At 29.0% G+C, this 11275-nt stretch overlaps 1 protein-coding gene and 1 pseudogene across 1 annotated transcript; both read right to left on the minus strand.

The window, feature by feature from the left end:
• Nucleotides 1–751: 751 nt before the first annotated feature.
• LOC125819112 (phosphoenolpyruvate carboxylase kinase 2-like) lies at nucleotides 752–2227 on the minus strand. The gene is made up of 2 exons (XM_049498628.1): nucleotides 1401–2227; nucleotides 752–1285 (listed from the first exon to the last, which is right to left on the minus strand). Exons 1-2 carry the CDS (start codon nucleotides 2182–2184, stop codon nucleotides 1230–1232), a joined length of 840 nt encoding a protein of 279 aa, XP_049354585.1. The 5' UTR covers nucleotides 2185–2227; the 3' UTR covers nucleotides 752–1229.
• A 4363-nt stretch (nucleotides 2228–6590) lies between these two features.
• Nucleotides 6591–6746, minus strand: LOC125819174 (U6 spliceosomal RNA; annotated as a pseudogene).
• Between the last annotated feature and the right edge of the window lie 4529 nt (nucleotides 6747–11275).

Below are 11275 nucleotides of genomic sequence, written 5' to 3' on the forward strand. Positions count from 1 at the left end.
AAATAGACCTTATCTTTGTAGATTCCATTACCACCACCCACACATCAACTAAAAACTACAAGATCCACCATTCCTTTCTTGATAGGTGCTTAAAGGATCAGTACAATCAACTGTACTTTACCTCAAGTCTTTTGGTTTTTTTTTTTTTTTCATTTTCTTGATGAATCCAACTTAGAGAAAAGCAATATTATGCCTCTTTGAAAAGTCAAAAAGACACTCCTTTCTTAATATTCCAAACTCAAGAAACACATTGCAGAATCTATGGAGTATGGACACTTCCTCATCCATAAAGCTTAAGCTAAGATTAAAACCCAATATCAACAATTCAAGATTCATATTAGTAAAACAACAACATACTTAGACCCCGTTTGATTTTTTAACTTATTTTAAGTTATTTTTAACTTTGTCAAACACTCTCAAAAACTAAAAATAACTTGTAAATTTGACCAACTTTTAAGTTCATCCAAACAGGCTCTTAGTATAATCCCTCCCATTAGTATAGCCAAGGTAAGGTAGGATGTATGCAAACTTTACTCTTGGTGGGTAATACGCAAACTTTACCTCTTGGTAAAGCGGCAACAACATCATACTCGGTATAATCACTCCCACAAGTTGAGACTAAGGTTAGATAGATGTACGTGGACTTCACCTCTACCTTTGTAGGGGGTAAGAAAACTGTTTCCGATAATTCATATCAATAAACCAGAAATACATAATCAAGATGCTGAAAATACAATTCCACAACAAACTATCAACAAAAGATGGTGCTTCAAGACACAAATATTATAGAAGATATCTCAAAGATTACAAAAAAAGAAGCAAACTTTATTATTACATAATACATAGTGCTCCTCTAAAACAAAATTTGAAGGATAAACACTTATCCTTCCTTCTCTTCCACAACCTTTCATATACCAAAAAACACATAAAAGTGGGAAAATCATCTATTTCTACATAGCCAGAAAACTTTTTTTTTTTTAGGAGATTCATTATCCTCTTCAGATTCTTCTCCACAACACAGTAACAGCATCTCAAAGGAGAAAAAAAAGTTAAAAGAGGGAACCCCTTGTTGTAGAACTGATATCATACCAAGAAAGAGCTTATCTTTCTCCTCATTTTCTTCCTTTTTCACATGGAGCTGCTGACATTGGTGTATATACAGCAAAAACTTATCAGTAGTATTTATAGAGTTGTTAGGGAAAATCCAGTTATCATCATCTTCTTCTTCTTCAGTTTAGATCAGCCATTGATCTTGTTTCTCCTCCATTAATCACCCATGGGTGTCCTGTATATAACAAAGAACATCAAAATCAGCAACTCAAAAAACAGAGATACTTTACAGAAGAAAAAAAAAACAGGGGAAAGTGAAATTAAATGAAAATCAGAGAAATTTAACTTACTCAGTACTTGTTCAGCTGAAAATCGTCTGGAAACATCCTTACATATCATCTTCCTCAACAAATCTTTCGCTTCAGACGAAACTGACCTGAAATTCCTCGTCGGAAACCTCAAATTCCCTCTGAGAACAGCTTGAAAAGTCTCAGTCGGCGTTTCACCATAAAAAGGAGGAACCCCAGAAAGCATAATATACAAAATAACACCTGCACTCCACACATCCACCTTCTCATTATACTCTTTCCCCATTAAAACCTCCGGCGCAACATAATACGGCGTACCCACAACCCCACTCATCATCCTCCCTTCACAACCAGCAAACCACTCCGCAGATCCAAAATCAGCAAGCTTCAATCTATTCTCCGAATCAAACAACACATTATCCGGCTTAATATCACGATGAGCTACACCCATATGATGACAATAGCTAATCGCAGAAACCAACTGAGTCAGAATAGCCGCGGCAGCCGATTCTGACAACGACCCAGATGAAACCCTTTCGTATAAATCACTATTCGGGCAGAAATCGGTTACCATGTGAAGGAAATCGTCATCTTCATAAACCTTATAAAGATGGAGAATGTTGGGGTTACCGGAAAGGAGTTGAAGAATTTTGGGCTCTTTATCGAGACATTCACGGTCGGTGGAATCAATGAGGAGGTTTTTGTCGATAGATTTACAGGCGAAGGATTCTCCGGTCGCCGGAGAAAAGCAGCGGTAGACGGTACCGAATCTACCACGGCCGATTTCTTCGCAAATTTGAAAATCGTTTTTCAAGGTTTGAAACATATTTTTTTTTTAGGCTTTGTTTGGTTTTTTGGGGTTTTTGTAAAGGGAATAAGGTGTATTTATAAAATTAAGGGAAGGGTATTTATGGAAATAAAATAAAAGCGAATATTCGCATAAGTGGAGGTGCGTTTTATTTGGAGGAGAGATGTAATATTTAGAAGCTTCTCGTTTAAGGATCCGCTTGACTATGTGAAATAAAATATGTGAGTATTTAGTCGGTCAATTAAAAATAATTATATTTATATATTAATGGTAGAGCCGTAGAGGAATGTTGAAATAAAATATTTTATTCAAAAACTTAAAAAGATTGAATCTCACTACAAGTTCTCTTATTTCTCTCCAAATTAATGTAGGATTAGAAAACATATTTTTATATAAACTAAGATAAACAAATCATAACTAGACATAAATAATTAACAAATTCTAAACAATTTAGAGTTTATATTTCTAAAACGTGATATATTTGGAACATACACAAAATATAGTAAATATAGATTTAGTAGGAATTGTAAATCGATTGGAACACAATTTGATTCGACTTTTTTTTTTGGTATCTTTTGAACCACTACTAGTTAGTAAATACATAATTCAACATCAATGGTAGTAATATGGTATGAGATTACTTCACGTTTAGTTAGATATCTCGAATTTGAATTTAATGGTGTGATGATTCAGGAATCCTGATTTTCTTCTCATTTAGTTAGATATATCGAGTTTGAATTATAATGGAAAAATCTTGTTGAAAGTGTTACCTTTTAAAAATGGATTTTGTTATGTGCGAATTCAAATTTAATCGAAGTAAGAACTAAAAAAAAAAAAAAAAAACTTGACTACGTAAGCAATTGTGTCACTCTTCATTTCATGCATATTCCATACAATATTGTGAACGGCGTGAATTAAGGTGGACTCTTTTTTTTTAATTTATTTATGAAATTGCAAATAATTTTTTTTTAGAAAAATACACTACTAGAAAAATTTGACTTGTATAATTAATATAATTAAACTAGGTTGTTTCCCTTAAACATGGGATTTGTTGCTATTGGCGTTTCTTGATAAATTTAATCTTAAACCATGTTTATACAAGTTTTAAAGCTACTTTAATCCTTACATGTAAGATTATTCCTTTTTTGTTATTATTACTCTTTTCGTTCCTTTTTACTTGTCATGTTACATTTTTCGAGAGTCAATTTGACTAATTTATAAAGTTAAATTAGATTACATTTATTTGATATTTTAATATAAAATTTTACATAGTCAAAAATTCTACAAAAAGTATTATAAATCGCAATTTTTTAAGGAAAAATTACAGAAATTTCACCTTTTAGTTTACTTATTACCATTATCCCCTATAAGTTTTACAAATCTCCAAAATCCCTCATTTTCGCGCATCAAATTAGTGTATCAACACTTATATTATTGTATCTCGCGCATCAGATTAATGTATCAGCGCTTATATTATTATATCTCGCGCATGTATCATCGTTTATATTATTGTATCTCGCGCATCAGATTAATGTATCAGTGCTTATATTATTGTATCCGTTTGAGGGATTTCTGTAATTATAAACTTTTAAGGGATAGATTGTAATTTTTCCTTAAAAGTATGTGATTTCTATAATTTAATCTCACCTTTTAGTTTACTTATTACCATTATCCCCTATAAGTTTTACAAATCTCCAAAATCCCTCATTTTCGCGCATCAGATTAGCGTATCAGCACTTATATTATTGTATCTCGCGCATCATATTAATGTATAAGCGCTTATATTATTCTATTTCGCACATCAGATTAATGTATCATCGCTTATATTATTGTATCTCGCGCATGTATCCGTTCTTATATTATTGTATCTCACGCATCAGATTAATCTATCAGCGCTTATATTATTGTATCTGTTTGAGGGATTTCTGTAATTATAAACTTTTAAGGGATAGATTGTAATTTTTCCTTGAAAGTATGTGATTTCTGTAATTTGTCCATTATTTTAATATCAATATGATGAAAAAATACATCTTATTTGTCAAAATTCATATTGTTTGACTCTCAAAAAGAAAACTATAACAACTAAAAAGGAACGGAATGAAATATTATTTTATTTGCTACATTTTCTTTTGTGAAAAAAATGTCAACAAACGAATAATGAACGTACGTTTTATGGAGTCAAAAAAAGGAGTTAGAAAATTGAGACGTGGAGGCTTGGAAAAAAATAATTGTACGGTACTTAAATAAATTGACAATACTTAATATTGGCATAAATAATCCAAAAATAATATACGTGAAAAGAAATTATGGTCCCAAAAAACCTCTTATTTTCCATTATGTGGACCTAACATGTTCTGGATTATTCACGCATCCACTAACAAACAATGTTTAGGTGTGCAAGTTGAGAACGGAGACGATAAATGAAATTTCATATTAAAAATGAAAGAAATATTAAAATAGTATCATAGCTATACGTCTCGTCTCAAACAAGTAAACAAACTCAAAGTAAAATTGGGGACGACCTTTCTATTTGCTCAAGAAAATGAATGTGTAAAATGTGGAATTAATTAATTATGTAGTGACGATTTTTTTATGAAAATAAGTCGGCTAAGCTGCCTAAAGCCCTCACAATCAAATATCGTGTGGTATAAATTAAATAATGATAATATATTCAGTGTAATTTATAAATAAAATTTAGAGAAAATGTGTGTACATAAAGTCATAAACTATCTTGTGAAAGCTTAAAAGATGTTTTCATTGACCTTCGACTCAAGAAAAACATTTCAAATTATGAATTAGAAGAGAATACGACAGTAAAGAAGTTATGAGGAAAAGAGTGATAACAATATCAATTAATACGATAATGAAAAATTGGAAAAAAGGGGACCAAACACATGTTACTGTTAATATACAGCTCACCTAAACTTGTAACCCCATGTGGTAGGGTAAATGGAGCTATCAATTTTTCATTCACAAATTAAGATAAATTAGTCAATTGATCATTGATATGAGCACTATATATAAAAGTATACATAATGTGTGTATATCAATGAGTTGTGGGGGGAGTAACTTTGATAAGTTATCTCGTAACGATAACTATGTTGTTGTTTTCACACTTCAAAAAATACTATGTATCATCAAAGATTATAGTGAGACAGTAATAATCTTTTTAGATACCGAATCAAAAGTCAAAACAAACGAAAAAAGATCAGTTGGGTAACGTATCAAATTGATTTTGAAGAATATGACATTGATATTATAAACCTAACATGGACTTATTGCCCTTTGGAACATTTGATAAGCTATCTTCTTTTTGTGTTCCCACATTAATTATAGACCACATGAACAATATTTCTTGATTTTTGGCATCAATATTTTATTCCATTTAGATCTTATTTCCCCTACTTTAATTTGATACTTTTGATTTGATTTTAAGTCATTTTCAAAAAAAATAAAAAATAATATATATATATATATATATAAAAGAAAATTAGGGTGGGGGGGGGGGGGGGGGGGAGGGGTAAAAAGATTAATTACTCCCTCCGTTTTACTTTTTGTGTTTTATAACTTGATTGGCCAATTTTTAGAAAATTAAAATTGCATATTTTTTGGAAAAAATAATATATACTTATTTAAGAAATGGAGGTGTTTCGTCAATTTTTTTTACAGATAAAAAAGTGTTTATGAATAGTAATAAGAGGTTTTTTTTTTCAGAAGCATATTGAAACCTTAGTCAAACAGTATAAATTGCTACTTTTATATTAGCGAAAATAATTTATAAATTGATTATCCAAATATGAAGCTCGAAAAGTATAAAGACTATTTTTTCAAAATAAGAAACTGTTTAAAGATTGACTAAATATGCTATTAGTTTGATTGAATACGAATTTGAGGGGAAAAAAAATCAAAATTTTGAATATTAAACATATGTAAAATCTATTAAAATATTTATTTGAATCTTATGATATTATACATATCAGGTGATTTCAGTGTTGGTACGCCGGCAATAAGTCAAAGTTTCAAATGTTAAAACATTTACACAAATATTATAGTATGTTTAAGTTAGTATATTTATTTATTTATTGAACTTTGTGTTTATTATTTCAAACACAAAATCTTTTTGCTTCACTCACACGTTGCGTGTCTTCTAGATGGTTCATATATGACTTAATTAGTAGTGTTTCAAGGACCCATTTTTATATTTCTTTAAATTTCCTAGAAGAGACTCATTTGACTAAAATGAATTAAGTTATATATATATATATATATATATATATATATATATATATATATATATATATATATATTAATTAATTAATCAATAAGAGAGAAAAGAAAAAGAGATGTCAAATTGCTTATAAAGTATATATCATTCCTACAAGTCAAGGGTGCATAAGTGATGATAGGTTAATTTGTTCTACAATTAAAAAAGTTATCATTTCTCGATTTGTGTATGTCGTCCTTGCGTAGAGGTCAAGTTAATCTCTGTATCGTTTCGATTTGTGGGTGTTATCTTTACGCTAAAATTATGTTAATCTTCTATATATCGTTCAAATTTTATCGGATATCCTCGAAGGGACTTAGTTCGATAATTTTCTTTACTAGGTAGCATCTTATTTTAAATAATAAATAATTTTCTTGATATTTTATTTAGCAAAACTTATTTTTAAAAAGGGAAACTTGTAAAATTATTCCTAAAAAACTCTCTGTTTTTAGTCAAATATTCATGTTTCTTTGTTATTGATTCAAACTGTGTTTTTCTCTTGCTTGAAATTCAATTAGAAATGCATTTTCTTCTCATTTGACTATAGAAAAATAAACACGGAAAAAAGAAGAAGAACCTAAAAGGAAAATAATAAAAGTATATTCTGATAATATGCTTATAGAAAAATCACAAGTCAACCAACATTATTATCAATTTCTTCTATAAGGTTTTTTTCCACTCGTCCTTCGCATATCAGCTTTGAATCGTTGATTAATCTGATTCATAATGTGTATGATTTATTAAAAGAAGAAGTGCTCCCATCAAAATTGTATTCATTCGATTAGGTTAAACACAATAATTTTAATGAAAATAGACGAATTCTAAATTTTATCAATCACATTATAATTTTTGATGATTTTTCTTCTCATAGTTAAAAGAAGAGTGACCAAACTTTCACAAGGAGGCTTTTTGGAGATATTAGGGTTGGTCAAAATCTTGAATTTAGGTATATTCTCGATTTCTTTTTTTGTTTTTCATTCGGTGTCCGAAGCCCCGACTAAATCGAATTACACACTACGGGGCTCATTCGGGGATCACTCTTCCAACATGATTTTTTTTCATATTGAGGGCTCAAAACCCAAAACATCTGATTAAGAGTGAAAAAATCTCACCACTACACCACAACCTATATTGGTTATATTCTCCATATCTCCTCAAGTGTACTAGGTATATGAAATGAGTCACTAGAATAGTCCAACAAAATTAGGTTGCAAAATTTAAGCTAGTCAAATTAAATACACACATGTAGAACATAATTTGTTATAAAGGTGGTCAAATAATTTGACTTCGACTTTCATAATTGATTTTTCAAGTTCAAAACTTTTTATCTGTGATTGCAGGAAATTGATCTTTTAAATCGAATTTATTTATTTCTCTTATGTTATTTACGAACTATTACATAAAAGTAGAGTTCATAATTTATTTAATAGGCACTTAAAAAAAATCAATCGCAGATTTTCTTGACATAAAACAAAAGTTCTTTTTAATTTCTTTAATTACATTTTCTTTTGTAAGAAAAAAATGTGAATGTTTGAAGACGTGGAAGTTAGGCAAATAAGAGATTTAAAAATGTTTTCACATTTTAATAAGAATGGAAATTGAGATTTCCAAAGAGCCTTCGGGCTAGTTTTCAGAAAAAAGTAATAGCTTTCTAAATGAAGCAAGTAGGGAAACTGAGATTTTCAAGATAGCCTTTGAGCTAAGTTTTTGAGCATTAGTGTACGTACTACTTTAAGCACTGACCACCCCAAATAAATTGACAAAACAATGACACAAATAACAATAAACTTTTTTGTTTTTAATCGTGAAAATAATCTCTTATTATCATTTACTTGAAAACTATGTAAAGAGTGTAGAATTAAACTTCTCTTTTTTATCTGATATTCAATACTTATTATGTAAAGAGTGTAGAATTAAATTTCTCTTTTTTATCTGATATTCAATACTTATTTTAGGACTTGGCTAACTTATATTCTTGTAGAAAAAAAGTTTCATTTTTGAAACACGATACTTTTTATCAAAAAAATATATTTTTAAAACTCTAATTAAAAATTTATTGTTTAGAATATAAAACTACTTTATCACCTACCACAATTTTTAGTGGTGCACAAATAACACTTGTGAGGTACAATGCAAGGACCAAGCGCATGATAAAAAATAGTATTATGGTCCCAATTTTTCCAATAAGTGGACCTAATTTGTTACATCAAGAACCAAGAGATTTAGACATTTGTGATGTTATTTTGTCATATGATATATATATTCCGCGTCTCAATGTTTTATCGAATGGACATTTAAGCTTGGACACAATTTGTTTAGGATAAAGTTATTCGTACAATAATTAGCATATTCACGTGCAAATAAGAAAAATTCTTATTTGACTTAGTATGTATGTATGGATTTCAGAATCAGACAAGAGAATAAATTCTGATGAAAAGTATAAGATAGAACTTCGAAAGTGGAATTTTTTTTTCAAAACTAAGCCCCTTTCAATTTATAGTTTAATTTATATAATATAATTTGACTCGATATTAAATTTAAGAAAGGCTAAATGCATGTCTAAGTTTAAAACAAAATTATTTGAAGTCACCAACAAGTAGACTAAAGTAAAGTTAGTGACTTATATTAGATGTGTAAAATTTCTATTAGATGAAAATAACTTGTCTACTTGCCTAGCTAGTATATTTGTTGGCATTTTCTTAGTTACTAAGGTATTCAATTGTTTCTTAGTTATTATATAAGGTACTCAAATTTCAACCAAACCAATGATGCCAAATATGAAGAAATATAGTAATGTCAAAAAGGTTTTGGTGGGTTGTAAGCATTTCTCCGTCCTTATTCTTAATAAGATTCTGGATTTTATTTTGAGAATAAAGTTTATGTTGATCACTAGCAATCAACAAATTCTATATTTAAATAACAAAATACGACACTAATTTTATTTAGTAACACAGAGTACTCGTAAATAATTTCATATTTTAAAAAGTGGAAAGGGAAGGGTTTACATTCAAAATGAGATTTTATGTATCAGATTTGTATTAGTCTAACTCTACAACAAGTATTAAATATCGAGTGGAAAATAAAAATAAAAATATTATTTGAAATATCAAACATTAACACATACACTAGTAATTTTAAAAAATTCAAACAACACAATTACATAGCAACACTAGACATCCCATGTGGTTAGTCAAATAGAGCTATCATTATTTTTAATTCAAGAAAGAGAAATCTAGATTAGTGGGGCAAGTTTTGATAAGCTATCTTGGTTTTTAGTTTAATATATGTACTCCACTAGTATTTATATTTGATAAATATTTCTTCGTTCTTAATTAAAAATATCGCAAATATAATATCACGGTCATATAAATTTCGTAGATCTTTACTTTAGCTTCATGCCTTCTTGTATTGATATTTACTTGTATGATATATTTATATCAAATCAATAAATACATAAATATATGTATGTAAATTTTTAATTAGCAATTATCATAATTAATTAAAATGCACTCTCATTTTTATTAATTATAACAAATTTATATAATTTAATGTAAATAATGAGTATTATACTCATTGGAGCAGGAGATTCCTTCTGCCCGTGGACTATGGACCCTTAGCCAAATGTACTTCATGCAACTACCTCTTTTTTAGAAATATATTAAAGAAAGAAGTTTTTTTTGGAAGTTTTATAAGTTGTCTTGATGTGTGCCCATGTGAGTAGTTTTTGGAATCTCTTTGCTTCATTCAAACATTTTGTTTGATCATATAATAAATTATTTCGAAATTAGTTATCTTAAAATTATGATTATATTTATTTTTATGAGATAAAAATAATATTGTAACTTTTGAAATAATCATCTCGCGATTTTATCTCAAATAAAATGAGAAAAATTTATCCTGATATTAATTTTGAAATTAGTTACTCTTTTCGTCCATCTTTACTTGTCCACTATACTGTTTTGAAATTTGTAATAATATTGTCTAGTTTATAAAATCAATGAATAATTTATCATGTTGTAGCTAGTTACTGTTGTTATTAAATATTATTCATTTTTCAATGTTTAGATGACTTATATTTAATAAGGGTGATTTGATAAAATTATTTATATTTTTTATTGCTTTTTAATATTCGTGTCAAATCAATAATGAACAACTTGTTAATCTGCACGACTTAGTAATTTATTGATTTTAAATTTTCGCCTATGTGTAAACAGGTCGCCTAACGTGCAGTAAGTAAAAACACAATATTTTTATGTGGAAAACACCCGACTCAAAAGGTGTAAAAAACCACGGCCTGTAACCCTACAAAATTTAACTTCAACTTCACTAAATCACTGAGCTTCCACATAAAACAGATTACAAGCGTATGTAACCTAAGGAATTATGAACTGTAATTCCAAAACTTCAACACAAACCTCCCAAAATATGTGTTCCCAACTCTTCGAGTTATCACAACCTAAAGACAACACACTTAATTCAGTTTATAATCATTGAACTAAAATCACATCAAGACTTAATCACAAAGGAAAAACCCTAACACATAAACTCTGTAAAAGGATTCTTCGATGTGTTCCTTCCGTTCGCTGATAGCACTTGCGAAGTCAATTTTTCAATTGGTTTTTTTCTCTGTAAGTGCACAAGTATTTTGGACAACCCCTCTATTTATGCACAATTCTTCATATAGTTATTATTCACTTCAAACTCCTTATTGACTTCAACTCTCTTGACTTAGTGCCCGGTTAGATGGACATTTAAGTTGGTCAAACTGACTTAAAAGTCAGTTTTTGACTTGTAAGAGTTTTTGACAGTTATAAAAACAATTTAAAATAAGTCAAAAGTGACTTA

This window comes from Solanum verrucosum, unplaced genomic scaffold (assembly GCF_900185275.1).
Source record: "Solanum verrucosum unplaced genomic scaffold, falcon-dt-bn FXZP01000252.1, whole genome shotgun sequence".
In the NCBI taxonomy this organism is placed as follows: Eukaryota; Viridiplantae; Streptophyta; class Magnoliopsida; order Solanales; family Solanaceae; genus Solanum; species Solanum verrucosum.